Genomic DNA, 24850 nt, shown 5'->3' with positions numbered 1-24850 from the left:
AACACTGTTTGAATCTCGCACCGCTTACGGCCAGCAAACATATTATCATAATGTCCTTGAATCTAAAATAAATGTTCCCAATGGCAAATGACTGTCCTGTGTTGTCCTTAAGAAAGAGGTTGCTTGCCTGTTGCTGATTTTCTTGGGACAACTTCATTAAAAATAACGGAGGATCCCAAATAGCAAAAATCTTTAAATGTTATCCTTTACATAATAACATTAGAAACTTCTGCCGAAACCACTAAAGTGATCATTGGTGCTGTTGAACATTTCTGAATATGATGCTTCTTTATTCAGTTTTCGATCCTTGATCTCACAATCCTTACGTTCTTAATCTGCTACTTTGCTCCATCATATGACAATATTTTACTAAAGGTTTTACAGTAGATCCCCCACTTAGTCTCCTGTTCAGATGGACAGCAGAGGATATTCCTCAGTTGTTCCATCACTTCAAGTTAAGATTCCGGTCCAAACAGACTATTGCAACCTCCTCGGTGTAACCCTGATTACTCATCAAAGGATTACTGTAAGGCTTTGTTATTGCACAACAACTACTACTTCAGTCCTAGTTACACATAAAGTATTAGGCAACTACGACAGTCTGCGAATCATCAAGCAATGATACTTAAATGACCAGTTTTAAAACTCAGGGAACATCTGTCATGGAAAAGGATGGAGCAACATATTTTAATGTTTTTTTTATAACCTTGACTTTGACTTCAAACTCAAATTTCTCATCTAGTCGGAAAAAATGACACTTTTGCCGCGGACCACCAACACAGACAGATGACAACTCCCCATACCACTGCATGACTACAGCATAACTAAACACCCGGCAAATTTATGCTACGAGGCGGCCATTAACATTGAAGTCCCGAAGCCGTTTCTCACACTGAATAACAATCAGGTTGTGCCAGTGTTCTCACATTATGTGCTGACTGCTCGGGCTCCATTGGTTCCTCTGAGATTAGCATAAAAGTGTCTGGTGCTCCTGTGTGAACTAAACCAGGTGCTCAGGTCCCCTCAACCACCGGCAAAACTCAGCTACTGATGGATCAGTAGTGGCAGGGTGTCTCTGGAGCACACCTGAAGGATGCCAGGCCGTGAGAGAGAGAGAAAGAGAGAGGAGGGAGAGAGAGTGTGTGTTTGCATGTGTGTGCATGGCTGTAGGTGTGTGTGTGTGTGTGTGTGGTGAGCGAGCACATTTGGCGGTGCACATGTGTCTGTGACAGCCTAACAGTTAACCAGAGGCATGGGGCTTCCTGGACAATTACTAAAATCACGGAAGTAACAACAAGCTCTTGTGTATGCATATACAGTATGAGGGGGAGCACTGTGAACAACGAGTGCAAGTATGTGTCCATACATTTATACTTGTGGACCTGCTGGTTGAAGTAACTGTGGCTTACATCATGTACATAATGTCACATGGGTTTTCCTGGAATCAGCTTCTCATAATTGTACCTGACAGAGTTGTGCACCCGCAACCCCCACACTGAGCCACTGAAGAGGAAATCTCCACAGCGCATACCCGAAACCTGGACTGCTAAAACCAAAGTTTTTTTTGTGTGATATTCTATTCTATACATATGACAACATACAGAAATGAATATGTGAGGTACATACTATATGGTGCAGTGGAATACATTTGCATGGTTGAATTTGCGTCATGCTCCCTCTGACTTGTGCTGCTTAGCCTTGGAGGAGAGCAGACATGAAATCAATAACCAGTTCATCAAATGTTGTAGGGATGACGGAAAAAGAAAAAAAAAGAAGAAGATTGAAATGAATGTTTTCGCTATACTGAGCTGGACGTCAGGCTTTAGGAAGGAGAAGGGACCTGTATATATGTCAGATGTATTGTTTATAAGTGTGAGAGGATGAATGTGTGTAATTGCACATATGAAAGACAATACGCATGTATACATATGCATACACAGGTATGCTTATGTATGAGAATGCATGATACAGTCTGGGCAGTGTCAGTTTCCGCTGCTTGATTATGTGTGTACCTTATCTGATAAACAACCTGTAACCATGAATAGCTGACATTCCCTTGGCTGGATGGGCCCAAACTGAGCTTTCCTTACACACTCAGCACAGCAGGCCTGGCAGGAAGAACCCTGGATAAAATGTAAGCTGAAATATCCAAATTTATGAGTCAAGGTTCAATTTTTGAAGGTGGTTCAGATTCCAAACAGTTGACTATTCACAAATAAAACTGTTAACAAATATATGTACATTCAAGCAAATAAGAGGCTTAATCAGTGTAATAACCAAATACTATGCATAATTTTGAATACATATTATGTATCCAGGTTGCTGCAATAATTAATCAATTAGTCAATTATTAATTGATTACTAAATGAATTATTTTGATTATAGATTAATCAGGTTTTTTTTTATATAATTAAAACAAGCTTGTATGCTTCTTACATGTGAATATTCTCTGGTTCCTTTGCTCCACATAAAGAAATCATGAAAACTGAACCATTTTGGTTAGTGGATAAAACAAGACATTTGAGAAAATCATAATTGTATGGTTAAAAACTGATTTTTAAAAACATTTTTCAACATTTTCTGGACTGAAACAACTAATCAACAGAGTAATTGATTATTAAAACAATCGGTATTTGCAGCCGTACAATCTGCTAAAGCTAAGCTACATTTGATTGGATGTTGCTGTCGCCAAAATCATGTTTTTGTAATAAGTGTGATTTTGTGAGGTCAGACGGGTAGTTTGTTGCACAATGTGTTGCACAATTTGCACCCTTTCCGGTTTATCAGTGAGAATTTAGAAGTTTTGGTCTTTGCATATTTTTTTGACTATTGAAAATGAACCAAATTACATATCAGTCAATCATTAGGTTTACTTTACTGGTCATACCTGACCAATTATGGGCTCCAGAAAATATTAAGTAAAGGCAGGAAAACTAAAGCAAACACTCGACATTTAGAAGTGATTTCAATTTCCATGATGAGCCCAGGTGTGATCACTGCTGAAGGTCAAATATGTCTTTGCAACTGAAGACTCCCTGAGCTCCCTCTGAGGCTGTGGCGCTTGACATCCAGAGCCTTGTCTGCCATTACTTTTATTAACAAAATCAACACTGCCATTAGGCCTTCTGTTGTTTCACTGATCCTTATATGTCTAAAAATCCCAACGCTATCAACTTCTTATCAGCCAGCAGACAAATTGAATTGACATCAGCTTGAGCAAATGTTTATTCAGCAGATGTAATGAAAATTGCTCCGAAAATGACTCCTGCAGTGCTGTCTCAGATGGGCTAATATACGTTAACATTAATCAGTGTGGAAAATGGAAAAGAACAGGCCCGTGCTGAGATTGTTGCGCTCATCCTTTTTTTTATTTTTCCCATGTAATGCCAAACTTTTAATTAGGGACTGGAATTTTGGTGAGTGAGTTGTAAGAACTCAAGATCAAATTAACCACACGGACAGTCTTTTATTTTTATAGTGCATTAGCTGTGACTAATGCAGGTCTGCTTGAACGCCATTCCAATAAAATAATAGTTTTCTTGGCTAAAATAACCCGTTACTCTTTCTGCTTCACTGTGTCGCACTAAAGCGAAATAAACCACTGACACCCCTCTGTTTCCAACTCACAACAGAAGGTTTTGTATTTCTGCTAATTGGAGAAAAAGATGAAGGTGGACCAATGTTTCTCATAATAACAACAACGACAGAAACAACAGCTGTAGCAGTGGTTTTGGCTGAAGGTTGCTTGTTCATCTCAGGCCACAGAGCTTTTTATGGTATGGGTTGCAGGCCAGCAAGGCTATGATGGCAGTACTGGACCCCGCTGAGACATGAAAGGCTATCCCGCAGTGCCATGCACAAAGGCAACAGCAGGGGAACAGATGGTGTGATGTTTGTCTGTAAAAGTCAGGGAAATATGGGCAACTGCCTCAAAAAGCAAGTGATTGATGAAATTTAAACATCTGTATGTTAAGAAAAGCTTGCATGAGCACAAAGGAAATGTGAAAATGTATAAAAACAGAATGTGTTTGACGCGATTTAGTATATGCTGAGGCTGAACTCAAGTTGTTGTTTTCTATTTTACATTCTGTATCCCCCCCCCCCCCGGCCTGGGGTCAGACTGAATCATAGCTCCTGTGTTTACTCCCTGCTTCTCAGACTCAAGAACCCCACAGAGAGGCTGAAGGAGGGAAAAAGAGTAGAAGGACACCTGCTTATGATTCACAGAATTGGACCACACTGCGGTAAGAAGGTGAGAATGAGTCACCTTCCTCTCTCCTTCTATCCCTTCATCACTTGGGCCCTCTGCAGGTGAGAACCTGAGGGTGCTTCGTCAGAAATCTGTCACTTTTTAGTTCCCCTAACATCACTCTGGCACTCCCATTGTACTGTATGTAAAAATAATGCAGGCACCAATTTGACTTAGAGTAATGGAAGGATGTTTGAATTCCCCCTCTGAGATGCTGGAACCAGTTGGGAAACCACAACTATTTAAATGCAGGAAATCTTGATTTTATAAAATGTTAATATGATATACTCTGGGGACAGGCAAACCCTCCACCCCCCCTTCATCTAGTCAGCGTGCTCGCTTGAAGAGAGGGAGCAAAGGGGGCTGGGGGAGTGGAGAGCAGGAGGAGCAGAGTGAGTGAAAGACGAAAATGTGGAGAAGTAAAACTTTCATTTCTTTTCATCTACAATCTTGTTCCACCTTCCACCTGCTGGTAAAATGGCAAAAACATCCTGAGCTAATAGTTGCAAATGACAACAAGGCTCATTACTAAATATCACACTCTTTTCTTGTCTTTTTTTCTCCTTTCTCTATGACTCTCACTTTCCATTTATCAAAATCTATCAGCCTCCATCTCTGCATGGCCACATGGTAATTTTAGAGGCCTGAGAAATTATGTCTGCCGTTCTGTTCCTCTCTCTCTTTCTCTCTGCACAGTCTTCAACGTAAAGTAAATGAAATTCCTTTGGAACACAAACTGAGCCATGTTTTTTGTTTTTTTTGTATGGCAGCATTACGACATTCAGGTCTTGTGAGAAAAAACGATTAAAACGAATGTGTTAACTGTGACTTTTGAAGTTTTGTAGAAAGGCAAGCATAATTATTGTCTCACAGAGGCCGACAACAATTAAATCTGGAATCACAATGACTTGTGGCTCATGACCAAGAGGTCCGGTTAAAATAACCCACGCAAATCCAGTCCCCATCCAGTCTGACACACAACTGGCTTAACGCTATGTGAATGTTTGGACTAAAATATGAGGTAAGTAGAGCTGTGTAATATATCCGCAAATGGATCCAATGTCTTATAATGACTTTACAATCACTTCTTTCAAAAAGCCCATGATACATGACACTGTTTTTAGCAGTGTTGACAAAATGCATCAGAGAAGCTTTCAACAAGGATTTAAACAGCTAACATATACACTTTGTAAGTGATGTTTTTCATTAATTTGATCAGCAGTACCTTTGTTAAACATGCCCATTGCTGTAGCTGCCAACATTTCCCACTGTAGACAAACAGTATCTGCTGTAGTACCTATCCAGAATGTAAATTTATATTTATATGGATGTCACAAACACACAGGCAACACAATTAGGAGACCTCCTCCCGATGTACTCACACATGTGCACAGTATGAGCTGCATTTCTCTTTGAATTAGATCTTAACTAATGTTGTACAACTGTTTTGACAATTCTCTTGTGCAATTCTCAGCTGCATGTTTTCATCACTTCCCCTGCTGAAGTCCCATCACCTGATTCCCTTTAACAGACTCATCAAAAGAGAAAGAACCATGCCAGATGACAGAAGGAGTGGAGTGAAAGATGTGGAAACCACATGTTCATCAGCCACTGCTTCCACATCTCCTGCTGTGTAATATACTCTCATGCAGATAAGAATATGTCCGTTGCTGGAGGCGGACACATACACACACCTACTGTATATAAATGACCATCGACCTACTCCATCTCTGTACTGTATTTCCACTCTGCCTTGCTGTCAATCTACTCCCATGAAACAACCTCTCCCTATCAACTGTGTCTGTCACTGCTTCTTCCCGTAGCCTTCCCTCCATTATACACATCAGCTCTATCTGTTCCCTGCTGTAACTCAATATGCAGCCAATCAGCTACAAGATTTGGTGTTTCACTCATTACAGTCTTAACAGCTGTGGGCTCTCACTGGGAACACCGGCATCTGCAGAACCTTCCAATATCTTGCCTCTCCTGGGCCGGCACACATAAACAGACTGAAGAAAACATCTGCACTGTAGGTGAAATGATTGTGGGAGTCCAGGAAAGAATATGTGAGATAAAGGGAGGATATGGAAAGATGAGAAACTTCTGCTGCAGATGGAAGAAAGAAGCTGAGAAAAAGGGGGGAAAAAAAGAAGCCAACCCTGAGGCCTACAAATGTAATTAAAAAGTCCTTAAAAAGGGCTGAGATGTAGTAAAGCGTGTAATTGAGATGGATTTCAGGATAATAACATTAACCTTTAATAAACACTACTTTTCATTAGGAATGAGCCATATTTTACAAAACTCTGTTGGGATTTTCTTTTGTTACACTAAATATTTTCATTTGTTTATATCATGACTTAATGCTGATTGGAGATTGTAATGATGCAACATCTGTGAAACAATTACACCAGCTGATGTCTGTTCATTCTTTTTTACCCATCCTTAGTAAAGTTGCATGTTGCAGCTGAATATACGTACTACACCTTACACTTCAGTTCACATCAAAAACTCAAACTTTGTACAACTGACCTGGCTCGTGATAAAATATGAAAAGCTCATTCTGGGGCAATGAAAAATAACAGTTCATACAACTCGATGATTGTATACGTAGAAGTATTGTTATTGTATATATGTTATATTATGGACATTTAAATAATACAAGAATAAAAACAACACACACAAAATGTTTGGTTGAGAAACATGAATGAGTTTAACTCAAGCTAAAAGATAAGAATCCTGGGGAGGATGCAGAAGAACGTGATTTGGGACCTGGTTTTCCTTTGTGGATGAAAAGCTGGACAGAAAGGCAGGAGAAAGAAAGGCAGGGGATGAGTGATAGGAGGAAAAGTGGGATGTCCTCTCCCCCAGTGAGGCCCTGAAGACTCGGTAGCTGCTACAGCCTGCCAAAATATAACCTCATCTGGGATGGAGACACCTGGCTATTCACACCAGAGCAGGCAAAATGACTTCCACAGCTGCCTAATCATGTATTACATGTTTGGAGGAACAGCAGGGGTCTCTGTCATTCAATAACATGTAGGGTATGGGAGTTCTCATGACTCATGTCATGGGAACCATTATGGAACATAGCCCAGTTCCAAGACAGTTTATTTCTCTTTCATTGCAGGTGATGTTAGGCAGGGAGCAGTGAGTGAGATGAGTGCAGTCTCTTTTCTTTTAGTCTCTGTCCCTTGTAGCAAAACGCTACACAGTCAGATACAGGATAGCTTAAAACTATATTGAATAACTTAAATATTAACAAATGTTTGGTCCCTTGTCAAATAGGTTTACACAATGCTGATTAAGCCCATCAGCTCTACATAACTCTCTCTCTCTGTGTTTGTCACTATAGCACAGTTTAAATCTTGTGTTGCCCACAGGAAGTGATTTGTTCTATGTCAAGACGGACTGAAGCAACAGCAACATTGCTCTAAAGTGAAACAACTGCACATAGGCTGGAGTATGACTGAAAACACAAAGAAGCGGCAATAAAATGTCTCAGAAGGGAAATGTAGTGCTTAATAAAACCCTGGTAAATCAGTAGTTTGACCACAAGTTACGCACAGCAGCTTTAACACATGACTAGTCTTTGCTTTGTATATTCTGGAATATAACACTTCAGTAATTTGCCCTACCTGCAGGACATCCCCCAGGTCAGCTGTGCTGATCTCAGGGTCTTCTGTGGTGTTGAAAGGGACAGGAGTGATCCTGACGTAGGTAAGGACACGGGGTTCAGGGTATCTCCACAGCATCACCCCAGGGCTGTCTTCTGTTTCGCTGTAGAACACCACCTCATGGGGTCCTGGCAATCTTTGGGCTGCTGCAAGGAATTAACAATGGGATAAGAATAGCTTCACTTTAATCTGTCAAAAACCGAAAAGTAAAGCTTATACTGTGCTTTAAAAGCAGTCAGAACAATTCAAGGGGAAATACAGATGGAAAACATGTAAACACATTGGACAATATATAAAAGACATGAGGATGAATCTAACTCAAAAAAAGAGGAGAAGATGAAACATGATAGTGGAACAACCAAATAAAACAAGCAGAGTTTGAACTAGAAGGAATTTGGATGGATTTAATATTTTAATGTACAGCAGAGCGCTGCTTCTATCAAGTAGTTAAAAAACATTTCCCTGAAGACTTCTGTAACAAAGAGCCTGTTTAAGAACCTAACTGGCTTCCTGGAGTATTTTTAATCCATGTGGTAGACAGACACAAACAGGTTTAAAATGGGATGAAGACTCTTATGCCATCATTCTTTCCATGGTACGAAATTCACCTTTTAAATAAAATCATATGATTATTTCTACTATGGATTCTGAACCACACCCCCAAACAATAACTCATCAAAGAACACCGTGGATGTTTCCACGCTTTCAGAGTGTTTATATGTGTAAAAGGCCATACATAAACAAGGTGGCTGAGTAAACATTTTGCTATTGCCTATAAACAACCATTGATTGAACCATGCCTTGCACCTGCAACAGCTGGACAACAGTGGATCTAAACTTCTGAGTGGTGTTTGACTTCAGTCCTGGCTGCTGTTTGTGATTCAAGTCCTTTGGAAAAATGTTTATTTGAAAAAAACAGTGAAGCAGAGAACTGCTGCTTTGTTTGGCCCCTGGGGATACAAACAATGAAACTCTCTTTGTAGAAAACACATTTCAAGAGGCAGCAAAATCTGTCTGTGGCTCATTTGACCCTTGATGTTAAACAGTGAGCGGCCCACTTAAAGGTGGACAGTGTATTGTTCTCTTGCAGAAAGGATGGATGAAAAGGAAAAACAGACACTTTCATGAGGTTCTGTTTTCATTTGCATTTGCTTGAACTTGGTAGAAAGTAAGACACACAGAGAGAAAGTTCTTCCACCCTTCTTCCCATCTGTCTTTCATCTGCTACTCTGACCATCCATCCCTGTGTCAGGCCCTCGAGGGGCCACTCACTGTTCTGCGTACCCAGGGGCCGGTCCTCCCTGACCACTGACAACATGTTGCCGACAGATTGTCCCCTCTGTTCTAGTTCACTACTGTACATTCTCCTGCTTCAGTCAGCAGATTAAATGCATCAAAGACCAGTGGAACGGTGCAACAAACAAAGACTCAACCACAGCTGACAGAGTGGACGGCTGGTCTACAGCCAGTGAGAAGTTTGATCCTCTGTGTATAATGTTCCTGCAAGTGTGTGTGTGTGTGTGTGTGTGTGTGTGTGTGTGTGTGCGCGCGCACGCACAGATGACAACACACACACGCAGAGCACAAAGAGGAAGAATAAACAGCATGCTACTCAGAGTGGAACCAGGCAGACGTGTCTGATGAAACTTCTTTCCACAGAAGGCTTTGATCTCACTCTCATTTAAGTCTGTGTGTATCTTAAGTGACATCTCACTTTGTCATAAAAAGTTCTTTTGAGTATTTGAATGATGTTCATCCTATGGTTTTTGGGACAAGCTCTTACCACTGTTCAATCAATTTTGGAACCCTTGTCAAGAAATAAGCGGGAGAATGTACTGCATGTCCATGTAATATCAATTTACATCGAGTCTTTGATATACATCTCTTTAAAGAGCACTTTTTGTCTGTTTGCAATTACTGATATGAATGCCTGCTGATAAAACAACCACCATGAGCAATCACTCTTTTGGAGTTTGGAACATCTTTTCTGTGAGATGAAACTGGATTTAGAGGATTGCAAGCAATTCTTTAAAGGCCTGGCACATATCATCATGGCTGCATGAGACCAGTATGCACTGTTCAACATTTACCTGAGTCCTGGATGTAGTGAAAATGCCCTGTGCGCAGGTCATCTGAGCTGTGCTCTGTCTGAGGAGAGGGAGAGCCAGGTGAGGGAGGTGGCTGTGTGTGGCAGGGTTTGCCCTTGGACGAGCTGTCGTCTGAATTGGCTTTCTGGAGGTGAAGGTACGCCCACAGGTGCTCTTCCACCAGCTTCAGGCAGTTCAGATGCTCTTGGCCCCAAAAGACCTGTGGAGACAGAAAGGGACAAAGAAAAATGGTGAGGTCAACCAGGACATGATGCAGGAATCTAAAACAAACAATAAAAAAACTACACAGAGACACAGACCCACAGCTGATTCAGATTTAGATTCAGAGACTTTATGCTGATCTATACAGAAATGTACTTTTCCAAAGCAAAAAAGAGAAGTAGTCAGGGTTACCCTCATCATCACCCCTTCACATCTTTACAAGCATTACCTAACATAACCTTATAGCCATCGTACTTACCCATGGCATTCCCCTTACCATGCTCCATCAAAGCAGGTCTGTCTGGGGTTTGGACTAAGGATGAGGAATCTGTGAGTCAAAAACTCTTCACACATGGAGCTGCCTGCCTGCCTGCCTGCTTGCCCGCTACTCGCTAGCTTGTTAGGGACGGTTATGACTAAACTCTAACAACAGGAAAATTGGGGGATTTTTTAAAAAAGTTTTTGGAAAGAAATCATGAGAGGAGGGAATCGGTGGGAATTCCAGTGGTTTTGTACAGCACTTGATTAAAATGCCACAAACGCCAATATTTACAAATGGAAATGTAAGATTACGTATTAAATGTTGAGTTGCAATTGATGTTTTCGGTTAATAGACACGCAATAAAAACATTAAGGGAAACATTCAATGGGAAAGGGGGTTACCCCTGAAGAAATGATGTGGAATAATACGTTAGTAATAATAATGTGTTCACTTAGTCACATTTTCAGAGTACAGATTATGTAACTTCTTTGGGGAAAAAAGGCACACATTAGATATATCCCCCCCACTCCACCCCGCAAAATAGCCTTATAATATTCCACCACTTATCCAGCAGATGTGACTCAAATCTACAGTGGAATTACAGCATGTAGTTCTTTCTGTCATCACTTTAGCTGTAAAGAGGACAGAAGCCATGGCAGAACTGAACAGAATTCAGCAAATCTGAGAAACCCGTTAAAAGTGTGATGACCTGTATCTGTGGGTTTCTGCTTATAAATCCTGTAAGATTAATATGGAAACCAGAAGCACTCAGAACTGAGATGATGTTTTAGTAGAAAATAACACTGCCTCATGATTAGAGGCTGTATTTTTAAGCTATAGAGCCTCACTTATGCCCTGAGGGTTAAGTGTCCTTGAGGAAGACGCTCAATTCTAACCAGGTGCAGAGGTGCTGATCTGATTCTGACCTCTAGAACCTGTAGCTATGCTGGTTGATAAATTATATGCTGGATTTATGGTCAAACCTGCAACAGGCCTCCATTCAGATCCAGCAGCAGTTTAGGGGGACCGGGTTCAGGTCCAGGGCTGCCGCTGTGCCGACACCACCGGGCCTCCAGAGAGCTGCTGCAAGAGAACGGCCCTAGCAAGAGATGGCTTCGGTCCTTCAGGCCTGTTCTCACCAACACATCCTGTAGCTTCAGCTGCACAGAGGAAGCCTGGACTGAATCTAGGAGGACGAGAGAAGTAGCAAATGAATAACATGTACAGCACATCAGAAAGAAAACAGAAGGTTGACTGATATAGCACAGTATGTCAACATGAAAATCTGATAAATGAAGAGAAAAATGTTGTTCTTACCCTCTGTAAAAAATGTGGTCAAATATTCACACCACTAGTTAAACAGAACAAACAGTTTGTGGAGACATTTACAACTTGACCAGATATAAATGTGTCGACAGTCTACTGTCAAAATGCAATTGCTCGAGTTTCAGGAGTTTAAAACAGTAGCGCATAACTTTGTAATATAAATAAATATCTGTTACATTCAAAACATTATCAAATTAGTTCACAAAATGCTGATTAAGCCATTGATCCGCTCCACATAGCCTTCTCGGTATGTTGGTGTTTAGATCTCATGTCCTGTTGCACACAATAAGTCATTTGTTTTATGTCAAGAGAGACAGATGGGGGCAACAGCAACATTACAGCAGTAAAGTGAGGTGGCTGCAATAAGTATGGAGCATGACTGGAAACAGCCTAAAGTTTCAGAAGTGAATTCTACTGCTCAAAAAACCTTGTCTTTCAACAGTTTGGTGGGGGTAAACGCCACAGGAAGCAGCATACAAATAATGTTACACTGTTTCTGTTGACGAAGACTACATAAAAGTCAAATAATAGCACAAAACAAACCACTAATACAATAAAATACTGCTGTTTTAAGTTAAGCTGAGCTTCTTTAACAAGCAATTCATTACAAATCATAAAAACTGTTAAGAACATTTACATGTGTATATATAGAATGCCAAAAAAGACTCTTTCTAAACTGTCAAATCATCCTCACCCAGGCTAAGCAGCACCTCTATAATAAAGTTCAAATGTTTTTAGTGCAGACAAGGTGCAATTCATGAGGTGGGTGAAACAGCAGGCATGACAACACTCCCTGCTTTTGATGGGTTCAAATGAGGACAGGTCAGGCAGAGGAATCTCACAAGTAAAACCTTTGAAGGCTTTCTCATCATCAATATCATGACAGTATGTTTTTGAACTAATATTATCTAACGGCGTGTAACAACCTTAGACAACTGCAACATGCATCACCATTCATCAGGCTCTTCTCTTAGGACAGAGGTATTTTGGGACATGGTTATACTCATGTGAACCTGCCCAGATTAGTGTTACTGGTGTTTCTGTGATCTGGTGAAAAAAAAGATGTAGCAAACTCGATGACAGTGAGAAAACCCTGAAGTGTTCCAAACAGTGGAGCCAAACACCCACTCATCCTGAAGGAAACAAAAGTAGCAAAACCGTCAATTCAATAAAGGAAATTTAACCGTCCACTGTCCTTTCCATTAAAATACTCATGTGCCATGGTCCTTGTAGGCTGCCCTGAACTTGTCCTTGGACTCAATCCTCTTCCACCAGTTGTTGACATGGGAGGGTTGATCTGGTCACCTAAAATTACAGTAGTGGCAGGCCACTTGGAAACCTCACCACTGAATGACTAATAATGCCCTGAGCATGAACAGCAGTGCTTTAAACAGGCCTTTTTAGAGACGCACACAGCAAAGCAGTAACCCTGTTCCGAACGCTCTAAGTCTTAAATGATTGTGATGTTCAAAACAATAATAACAACAACACATAAATGTGGTAAGCAGTTTTCAGTAAACTCTCTAACAACCACTGTTTCTGCACTGCATTAAAATATAACAAATAGTAACAAAATTAAGGATTTTTTGATTATCTGGTCTGTTTAAGATACAAACAAGGCTGTGTGTTTATCTCTTAGCATCTGCACTTTTGTGATTTCTCTGCATGGACATCTGTGTATAAATCCATGATGTTCTGAATGTAAGCACAAATGTACAGTCTGACAGAACCACGAGGTGTGAGAGACATAGTGATGTGCAAACAGCACAACAGAAATAAGTGCAAGATCACTTGTGTCTATTTAGGCTTGAGCAACTGACTAAAAAACATCTTACTCAAAATGCAACAAGGCCGGGGGGTTGATCTAAGAAAGTGGGCTTCTCTTGTATAAATATGTCTGTGGGAAATATTATACTTGTATGACTCATATCTCTCAGGATAGACATTCTTGGTACAAATTGGCAGTTTACCTGCTAACATCTTCTGGTGCTGCAGTGCAGGGAGAGCCGTTAGAGATTACTTACAGAACTGTGGACATCAGGTTTATTTTCATGGCCAGGATTTATTAGACAGTGCACGGAAACTCCCAGACTGGCTTGTTAAATGGAGAATCTTTCATTCAAACACATATAAACGGAGACAAAAGCGCATTGCGGTTGCAGACACACATAAAGACCATGAGTACATTATATACAGGAAAGTACATCCAAAGGCCTGCAAACATACATATGTAAGCATTCTCTCCTGTCTCACCACGCGTCATTTAAAGCCCAGTAGACCACAGCCTCCTGGTGTTAAAGCCAGCAGCAGCAGCCAGCACTCCAAATATCACCCTGATTGGGAGTGGTTTTAACAAGGGGGAATCCCTCTCCTTCTTCATCCCTAACTCCATTCTTCCATCCAGGCTGAATAACAGTCACAGGCACATTTCTCCATCCTGTCTCCCTCCCTGCTTTTGTCATGAATGTCCATATAACTGCTGTGAAAGTCTGTCTCCAGAGATGTGTCAGCAGACGGCCCAAAGATATTACACCGCTGAGCTGTGAAGTACTGCTATTAGAAGGAAGGAATGTTAAGGAAAAGACTGAACTGGGAAAGTATTGAGGGATGATGCAGGTGGTATTATATTTTGCACATACAGGCATAGCCAAGTGTACCTTTCCACATAAAAAAAAATTGTCTGAAACTAAGAAAAGCCATTAAAAATTCTCTATTTCTTACTCAACAAAATAGTCAATTCGATTTTGTGACCTTATCAAACCCCCCCGACACACACACACACAACAAAATGATCTCTGGTTGCTTCATTGTACAGCATTGTCTGTCTTTGTCTCTGTCTCTTTCTTTTCAAACACTGACCAAACTATAGGAGTCATGGCAACACCCATTTAAAACATACATTCAATTTTTACTATACTTGGCAGGCCAGCAAAAAAGTTGGTAGATACTGCTTCTGCTTTGTGTGTTCACACCACAAGTGTCCAGCTCTCAGCAGGCAGGCAGACCTTGATTTAACACCAGCCCTGCACTACTCTACCATCTATGTGTCTCTGCTCTTTATCTAGACTGGATTAAGATCAGTTCTTCTTCTGAAGTTCTTTGTTTTAGACAGATGTTTGGGGTCATTATTCTATTGGAGCGGCTATGACCTATGGCCATGACATAACTCTTGAAACGGTATGTTTTACATGATAGTGTTTAGACCATTAGTCCAATTGAGTTCAAGGATTTCTTTCACAAGCAAACCCTGGCCAAGATAACGGCGTCACAATCTCAAGTGACATGACATTACCAAAACCAATGGACCTTACTGGTAACAAACAGTCTGTACATGTAACCAGGCTGTGAAATAGCACCAACTAGAGGAACAAATTCTTTTAACACACTTCCACAACGAATAAGACAAAGAGACCCACAAATGTAAAAACTCCATACACACTATTATAGGATTTGTTTGCTCTTACACGGGTGACTTGAAAAGAAAATTAGCTGTCCTAATAATGACAAACTTATTTCAGAACTTTGATCAAACACAGAATTAAACAACCAACTAAGACCTGTACACCGCACACCTTCAAAAACTCACCAGTACACAAAAGCACGTCCCCTGCAGGATAATGCACATCCTCTGACACCAGAGGAACAGAGTGGGTGGTGGAAAAGGGTGGATGGAAATCTTCCTAAAGTGAAATACATCTCTGGCAAACACTTGGGTAAGATTAGATAGGATCTAAGACTGATTTACCGTGTCGGTTTTTGCCTGGCAGCCGCTATCTGACCACTGCCTGGCTGATTTATACCCTGGGACATACTGGTATCAATTAGAAGAAACCTAAAGGAGTCATTACCTAACTAGCAGAGGCCCCCAAAGACTGTCTGGGATGGTAAGAGTAATAGAAGCAATATACTGTCACTCACCACAGATATACACTATTCACTCACCACAAGACCACTATAGGACACTAGAGGAAACTGGTTTCGTAGCAGGGGATTCTGTCAGCCAAAATGGCACAGTGCAGGGAGCTGTGTGTCATCCAAGCTGTTACAAATACAGCAACTGATGAGTGTTGATGAGTTACATATGGGTTCAATAACAGCTGCGACGCATAAGCAAATTACATAGGGTAGATCTGTATTCATTTCTTAATATTCAACTCTACATTAGATTTTTTTTTGTGGAGTGATATTTATGATGATATGGTCAAATAGAGAGATCTTATTCCCACATTTAGAATTTTCACTTTATGCCGTTCTGTTACTCAATGTAAGCCTGATGGGTTCTGACAAATTATCGGGTTTTAGGTCAAGTTCGGGCCAACTTGATTCAAACAGCTTCAGGCTAAGCTTGGTTTTTTTTTTCAAATGAAATACTGGCGTGTGTGTGTGTGTGTGTGTGTGTGTGTGTGTGTGTGTGTGTGTGTGTGTGTGTGTGTGTGTGTGTGTGTGTGTGTGTGTGAGAGAGAGAGAGAGAGAGAGAGAGAGAGAGAGCTAAAGAGAGTTGCATGTACATGCAAGTAGGGAAAGTAAAAGAAAACAGCAGGACTTGGTTACGGTTACTTGTGGTATTAGCCTTTGAGACTATTGGTCAGTGAAATAATAAAGAAAGAATAATGTTTCTAAGGGGGATCTTCAGTTTACTGTTGACTTATTTGCCTTAAATAACCCCTGATTCTGATCTGATTAATCATGATGTGATTGATCATGACCATGGTGTGGACCAAGAGGTGAAACAAAGGGTTTCAACTGCAACTGTACATGCATATTTGTGTTGTTCCAGAGAAGTTGTGGTGCTGCAGATCTGTGCTGTAATTTACTGACAGCTGTTCACTGGCCTGTGTTAACCTTCAGTTCCTGGTGTATCAAGATAAACACAAACTAAGTGCGTTATAAAAAACATCTGTACACCTGTTTATTTGTGCAATTATAGAATCAGCGAATCATATGGTAGCAGTACAATGCGTAAAATTCTGTAAATACAGGTCAGGAGCTTCACTTGATGTTCATTTCAAACATAGGGGAAAATGTGATTTCGGGAACTTTGACAGTGGCGTGATTGTTGCTAGTACATGGGCCAGTTTCTGAAAGTGCTGATCCCCTCGAAAAATTGTGTGAATAACAAAAGCCATGTGGTCCTTCTGCTTGTAGCACATAAAGCTATGATGGAGCTAAAACAATCAGTAAATTGAATCTCAAATGTAAAAATATAGAAACACAATTTACTTACATTAACCTTTTTCAAGTAAAATTACAGAATCTTCTGTTATGTTGCACCATCTAAAGATGGATACAGAACATTTTCTCGCTTTTTGTGCGTAGTACATTTCAGTATCATTAGGTTTTGGAAGGACGGTTAATCATAACACGTAATCTGTTGAGGTTATGTTGGTTTTTTGAAGTCGCGATGGATATTTATCACATTTTGACATTTCTCCTGACCAAACTATTTATCCATTAATCATTTAATAATAGCCAAGACAGATAATTTGTTAATCTAAAGAATTATTTTCATTCCAGTTAAAATCTCCACCCAAAATATGCGTGTGTGTGTCCAATGTCTTCTCTCTAACACATTTCTACTATTAATGTGGTGAAGGCAATTTATTGAGTGGGTTTCAATGCCAAATCACAGCAGGGTGTATTTCCAAATGTCGATCTCTTTTAGGTTTGGCCTCGCACAGCTCTGCTTCCCCTTGACGATTGAAACACAAATAATATGATAAATGGAAAATCAGGGCCGACATGAGCATAAACAGGGTAAACAAAATAAAATCGGGACACGAAAATAAATAAATAAATAAAAGGTTGTTTCTACTTAATTCAACTTAATTCAAAGAACATATGTTTTCCTTTGCAAGTGTGCTGGAGTAAATCACCATGAAAAAGCAGGGGTTCCACAGAGGCAAAGGACCACGGGGAGAGCTTGAGGTGCATGTGTGTCTGTTGTGAAAAAGTGTGCATTAGTAACAGAGTCTCGTGTTGTGAGAGTGTGTGTGCATGTGCTCATGCTCCTTGGAAATCGGGGGCAGTCTGACAGAGAGCTGAAAGATTAGGGAGGGTCTTGTTTCATGGACCTTAAGACATCTGTTCTCTCTCTCTTGCCCACCTCCCAACCTTTCTCTTATTGAACTACAAATGCCCCCCTACCTTAGGGAGGGGTAAGTCGTGGACGGAGGGAGGAATGTGGGGCTTCCACTTGCTTTTCATTAACACAGGATCTGGTAACACACCTCACTGTCAACCTAATCCCCTCTCTCTCCATCTTGTCCCCTGGCAGAGGGGGGCTGCCATGACCAGGTACACAACCCCAGATGTTCCATGGATGAGGGGTGGGAGGGAAATGAAGGTGAGGGGGGGATGTGGGATGACAGGATCTTCACCCCACTGCAGCTATGGACATATGTTAATGAAGACAGGGTGGGGTGGGGTGAGGGTAAAGACATGTACTGAAGAGACTCCCGTTACTGCTCACACAAAGTAATCTGCCTGTAATTTGTCTTCTCTTCCCCCCTCTGTCTTGCATTATGTCTCCTTTTGCGTCCTTTACTTCCTTTCTCCAGTATTGTTTTTTAATCAACCATTCTCCTCATCCATGTCTTCTTCAGTTAACCAATGACTCTTCTTTCCTTGTGCCTAATCTTTTGCTGTTCTGCGACTTTTCCTCACTTTTCTCTCAGCACCTTATTTTTTTCCCCTCTCCCTCTGCTTCTCTATCTCCATCGCCTCCCTGCTTCCTTTCTTTCATAAGTCTTTCCCTTCTTCTCTTTCCGCTCCTGGTTCTCCTTACAAACTGGCATCATCCTGAAGTCTGCTCAGGATGTGCTTCATCAATCTCAGTCTGCCACTGAAAAGCAACAGTGCAACAAAAGCAGCAACAGTAGTGGTACATATACTGTAGCGGTAGTAAGACTACATTCTTCTGTCTTACATCTCTCATGTACAGCTTCTCCCAGGGGGGCCATTCCCGCTGACTTATTGTGGCAGCTCAAACGCTCAACCTTACAGAGCGGGAATTCTACCCTTCATCTTCGTAAAATTCCAAGGTATCCTTTTTCTGAGGTATGAAGCTGACTGGAAAGGCCGCGCGGTTGCGAGTGATGGAAGTGGTGCAACTAAGGCAAAGAGTCAGCAGATACATCCATTGTCACCAGTGATCAGTCTGCGTAATGTGAGACAGTTTGTCTCCTTTCAATGTCAACAAATCTGGCAGCACTATTTGAAGAAGCCCCCTGGGAAAATAACCACGTGTTTTGTGACAAAGATCCATAAGGGTGCTTAAGTTATCAAGAGGGAAAAAACAACAGAGTGAGAAAAACATGTTATTTGGTAGAATAACATGTGACAGCTAATACCATGGAATTGTGTTTAACGACACATGGAGATGCAGTAGTAAACTGTGCAACATTCTAAAACTAGATACACACAGAGGATCTTAAAACCTCTATGGTATTTTAGAGGGAACTCAGATATGATATATGAGGAGCTGAATGAAAATCTTTACTACACATGATGACAGGATTAGTTTTATGAGCAGTTTTTATAATGTCTTATTCAGAACATTACATTTTCTGAGCCTTAACAACAAACTGGAGAAGAGCGATCTGATGAATGCCAATAAACACCATTTATCTCGATCTCTCAATTCATATTAGTGTCCAATTAAAATGAGACCGTCTTGAAAGCTATGTTGGTACAGGTGGAGAAAATAATATCCAAGAAAGAGTACAGTGATTTCTATTTTCTGTGTTTACTGTAAATGCATCAAATAACCACTTTTATCAAATCTCCTGAAAATTGTGTGCATTGGAAGAGCCGTAACCATAAATACTAGAATAATTTGAATGGAAAATGAGTGGGAGGCGACTTGTTTTGATATCGCCTTTGATTCCATTTCTTTTTCCGATGCACTGCACATGCAGTTTTGCCTGTGTTTATTGAAGTATGGATGAAAGCTGAAAAGCTGGTGAAACTCAGGGCAGGGCAGGAGGGCCGTGTATTGCGTCACCATGCAGTTATGCAGATTTGAGTAAACAAAGTGCAAATTGTTTGAGGTTTTAATTAACATTTTTGACAATCATTTTATCTGAAGAAACCCTATACAACAGCATCTGCAGAACAGATGCAGGCACACAGGGAGCCCAGCTCCAGCTCCGTCCTTGTCCCTTTGCACCCACAATGCAAGGGAAATGGCGCTCAGAAGCTCTGAGACACAAACCATCTACCTGCTAATATTGAGTCAGTTTGTTTCTGGTCATTTTTGTGCATGTGGCACATTAGCCCCACACTATCTTTTATCCCTCTGTTTCCATCTGGTGTCCAGTTTGGAGGACATGCCAAAGAATAGCAAAAACACAAAACAAACCTATAATCCCTGATCATCTGTTAGCGCTTGCTGGAAGCTTTTTAATTTATATTAGTATTAGCAGATCAGATTGTCATAATGGAAACACTGTGGTGCCTCTGGATTACAGTCAGTGTTGATGAAGGCAGGGTTTGGTCCTAACATGAAAACAAACATCTCACTTTCACTCACACTCATACGTTAGTGTATGAAAATATCAGTCTCGCTCAGACCCTAATACACACATAGCCATGCAATAAAACACACACACACACACAGTCTCACACAAATGCAAGATCCAAGACTAACACAAACATCTCACTTTACAGTTTACTGACAAACCTTGTTTTTGGCAGATGGGGGCCTTGCTAGCATGCGTAAAATAACAGCTATATTCCAAATAATCGTGAAAGCAATACTGTTATATATTTCCCAAAATTTCCCAGTATGAGTGAGACAGTGTCAGATCTTCCAATAAGGCTGAGGAATCACACTCTCTTCAACAAACAAGGGTGGAAAGTGGAAAGTTTGACTAAGCACTTCACAGTGCGAAACTGATCAATAAACATTAAAAAAACTTTACTGTACTATTTACAGTAGATAAATGTATTATCTGACGTAAGCTCCAAAAGATGCATACCCTTCTTAATAGAACCGTGGTATATAATTAAACACATTCCTGTTGGAATATGTTTCAACATTCCAGCTACATTCCAAACAAATTTTAAACTGAAAGAATAACAAATAGAAGAGTTTGGTGCACTGGGTCCTGCCCATTAGCATTTGCCCACATCAAATATTTGTTTGCTTACATAACATAATGAAAAGAAACAGAACAATTTGTTCTTCACTACGTTTTTATTGGATACTTGGGGCTTTGTGTAACTGTACTTCATTATCCTGTTGGCTCACACGGTGAGCTAGGGCACTAGACAAATGACACACCACCAACAAAAGCTTGTATGCTTGGTGTTGTGTACTACGCAGGTTAACAACTGTGGTTTCTTTAATGTACGTAGAATAAAATCTGCCAAACTGGGTGACGTCATAGCAGTTGTTTCCAATGCAGCTACACCTGTTTCAAAAATGTCCCTGAAACAAGTGGCAATATTTTTGAAATATAGCAGAATACTGTGGATTACATCAGTGCGTTTGATGTTTGATTTTTTTTTTTTTTTCACTTTGTTACATACACAGTAAGGGAGTCAATTAAGGTCCAGATCCTTGTTACTTTGAAGTGATTCAACATGCTCATTTACTGAGCTCTGAAGTATAAGGCAGGGGAAGCTGAAGGTGAATAGAACAAATTACAACTTCACAACATATAATCAACAAGTCATTCTACAATATGCTTGCTGTTTAAGCAAGTCATTTCTTTGACAATTAAATTCACCCTCTGGCCTTAGCAAGTAATGGCTGGATGTTATTCATTCTGTTGCTTGCTTTGGTGTTCACGTGAAATTAAAATGTGTTTTAATGCTTTATGCTGTGACACAGCCACACGGTTGGTGTAGTGGTTAGCACTATTGACTTTGCAGCAAGAAGACCCAGGTCCTGGACCGGTCAGTACAAGGGCCTTTCTGCATGGTGTTTGTATGTTCTCCCCATGTGCACGTGGGCTCTCTTGGACACTCTAAATTGACCATAGGTGTGAGAGTGGGTAGTTGTTTGTCTCTATATGTGGCCCTGTGATGGACTGGTGAACTGTCCAGGGTGCACCCTCATGTGGAGGATAAAGCAGTAGAAGATGGATGAATGGATGAAAGATGATTTTTTTTTACTCACCTTCAATCTTTGGCCCCGACTTCATGTTGAGATTTCCGGTCATGGCTGACACTGACACTGTCACACTTGGCATCATTGGATGAGCCTCAGTCTCCATGACGACTACTATTTGAGCAGTGTGCAGAGAGACCTTATGGAAGTACATTGCCAGTGCCTGGATGTTGCTGGTTTTACTCAGAGCAGAGGTCTGACGGTGGGGGTCTGAACGAATAAGCAAAGGTCTGGGCAGTGTCTTTGTCGGGGAACAGTGAGGTGTGGAAGCAGCAGACGATGATTTACTGGAGGTATCCCACACATAGTTTGGCACCACTTTCTTGAGGTAGGCTTTGGCCTGCTCCAGCTTCACCAGGGTAGGACTGATTTTCAGGGGCCGTGATAGTTCTAGGTTTAGCTCAGCTGTGGGGAGAGACGGACAGTAAGATAAAGAATTAGACTAAGGACGGTGACAACAACAGACACAACTGAACAACATTACAAATGTTTTGCATTAAATCATGCAGTTTTTGAGCTGTAGCTAAAATCAGAAGAGTATCTCTTGTGTCAATCTGCTTATGACGTGTTGAACAATCATGAAAACAGCAGGAGGAAAAAAAGAGCAATATTGCTAGACAGAGGTACACAGAACAGTACATGGCATTTTCCTGGATCTCTGAGGTTCCGTGTGTGCCTTATGTTTGAGGAATCAGAAAAAACCCAATTTCTGATGTTTAGCAAAACTAGTAACAAACTGTTTAGTCTTCGACAGTACTAAAGCGAGATGCCTTGAACTATGTTAAACCCAAGTGAAAATTTAATAAATGCACTGTTGGCTGGGACCTTGTTCTTGCTTAAAACCTACTTTGTCCAGTGGAAATTTACTATAAACTGGACACAATCCATCTGTCTTCATCATTGCACCACTCTGGTGCCATGAAAAGCTGCAAAGTAATGTCTTGTAAATAAAACTTTGAACTCCTCTCCGCTTCTAATGACTCAGCTTGCATGCAAGGACCTGGTAAATAACAGCTGGGTCCAGTCTCAATCACTTCTACGATGTACTATGTACAGGCACAACTGCTGGCTGTCTTGCTGTGAACTCACTGCGAAATAGCAGGAGAAAAACCTTTCCTGATCCAGCCACATAATTCCAAGACTCCTCGGCATCCCCTGTTCTACCTCTCCCTTACTTTCTGATGCTCTGCAGCCTTCAAACACTTGACTGGAATTCGCAGAGACACATGACTTAACTCAATGCCGTTTTACACCACTTCCATTGTCACATTTTTCCACTTGGTCATGATGATGGGAGAAGGAAGTCAAAAACAGCAGTTGTTTTTCATGGTCTCATCAAAGCACTGGTGTTTAGAGGCTTTTTCATGGTTTGGGGCCTCCTGTCTGTCTGTCTCCATAGATAGAAGCCTTGGATGACATAACCAGGAACGCTGCCAAGAGAGCAGCAGGCAGGTTTGCAGGTACAAACACACACACAAATATTTTCTGTCTCCATTCTGTCTTCCGTTCTCATTAAACTAATCACATAGCATATCTTGATCTTAATTAATTTAATGATTTACATGATAAGGAAGTATTTGTCACCAAAATGCCCTTTGACTGCATAAGCAAATCTTGTTCATCAGCTAATTCTGGACCACACAAACACACAAGCACACACAAACACTGACTGTTTCTCATTTAAACCAGTGTAAATAAGGAAAGCAAAGGTGGATTTCACTGTGCAATGTAGCTTATCATTTCCACTTGACTTATCACCAGGAAATGTTCCAGCGGTGGAATAAATACCATGCATGCAGTTTTTCATTCAGGTTCCTGTTCGCCATCCAAAATGTCTTTCATCCACTACCTCTATTTTTCATTCCACCCATGTTTCTGTTTTTTCTTTCTTGTTCTTTTCCTCCATTCCCTGAACTCATCATCCCTTCCCTGTTCTATAACAGACCTTGTCTATCTCTCTGCACAGAGAGACCTGGCTCTGGGTATTGACTGCCCTTCTTCTCTGAGTCTCTTTTTGCCCCCCAACTCAAAAAACCTATGCTAACACTAAGACCTAGGTTGTTCAGGAGTGGCAATATTGTCTATCAGACGTTCATTTGGCCTGATTAATCACAGCAAGCTTTCCATTTCAATCAATTTTTTACAGACTTCATCAACCTTTCACTTTCACTTAATCCTTTCAGAATGTCATGATCAATAATCAACACTAAATTTAGACAACCACAATGAATTCTGCATTACCTTGCAATTGTGTCCAATTGAGCATTTGGAAAAAAAAAACCTTGAATAATCATTGTACCTAAGCAAGTTTCACTAATTCTAGTAATCCTCCACATGACTATCACCACACGCTTGCTTGATTGGTTCTAACTGTGATGAAGCCAACGTGTGCAACACAAATATCTAATAAAGTTTTAATTTTATTTTATTTTACATCAGAACAATGGCCCTGTGTTAAAGTGGAACATAAACAAAAGTATGTTCTGCACAATATGGAATCATTCCTGCTACATCTTACATATTTTTTGATGTTAAAAACAGATTCAAATGTAGAATTTATAAGAATTATTATAAAATACAGATAAAGTAAATTCACAGATATACAGACAGACACGTTAGGAGTTGTCTCTTATCTGTATTTTTTTTCTGTATTTGTGTCAGGCTTTTAATGGGTAAGAAATACACCACTAGCTTTTATATTCTTGGAGCACAATAGAAAACGATGCATCAAGATGTTGTGGTTAACTGCTTGTTAACTACACATGGTGCAAGGAAGGATATTGCAATTTCCATCAAAATGGTTTGTCTGTTTCCTAAAACCATTTCACTGACATTATTTATAATGAATAGGAAAAAGAATTAAGCACATTACATTGTGGCTTCATTAAATCATAAAAATCATACTGTTTCCAATGA

General features: G+C 40.6%; 1 protein-coding gene across 4 annotated transcripts in view; it reads right to left on the bottom strand.

Moving 5' to 3' along the window:
* Positions 1 to 24850, bottom strand: part of LOC131471017 (intermembrane lipid transfer protein VPS13B-like) — a 309917-nt gene that overhangs the window by 69592 nt on the left and 215475 nt on the right. For 3 of the 4 annotated variants that reach the window (XM_058647216.1, XM_058647213.1, XM_058647214.1), the window contains exons 38-41: positions 21944 to 22339; positions 11478 to 11680; positions 10014 to 10230; positions 7885 to 8069 (exon numbers count right to left, since the gene is read on the bottom strand). In XM_058647216.1, the coding sequence (XP_058503199.1) occupies positions 7885 to 8069; positions 10014 to 10230; positions 11478 to 11680; positions 21944 to 22339 (1001 nt within the window). The remainder of the gene's footprint in view (positions 1 to 7884; positions 8070 to 10013; positions 10231 to 11477; positions 11681 to 21943; positions 22340 to 24850) is intronic. The other variant, XM_058647215.1, reaches the window with a different exon arrangement.

This window comes from Solea solea, chromosome 13 (assembly GCF_958295425.1).
Source record: "Solea solea chromosome 13, fSolSol10.1, whole genome shotgun sequence".
Classification (NCBI taxonomy): domain Eukaryota; kingdom Metazoa; phylum Chordata; class Actinopteri; order Pleuronectiformes; family Soleidae; genus Solea; species Solea solea.
The sequence above is the reverse complement of the archived record's forward strand: the minus strand, read 5'-3'. Positions and strand labels throughout refer to the sequence as shown.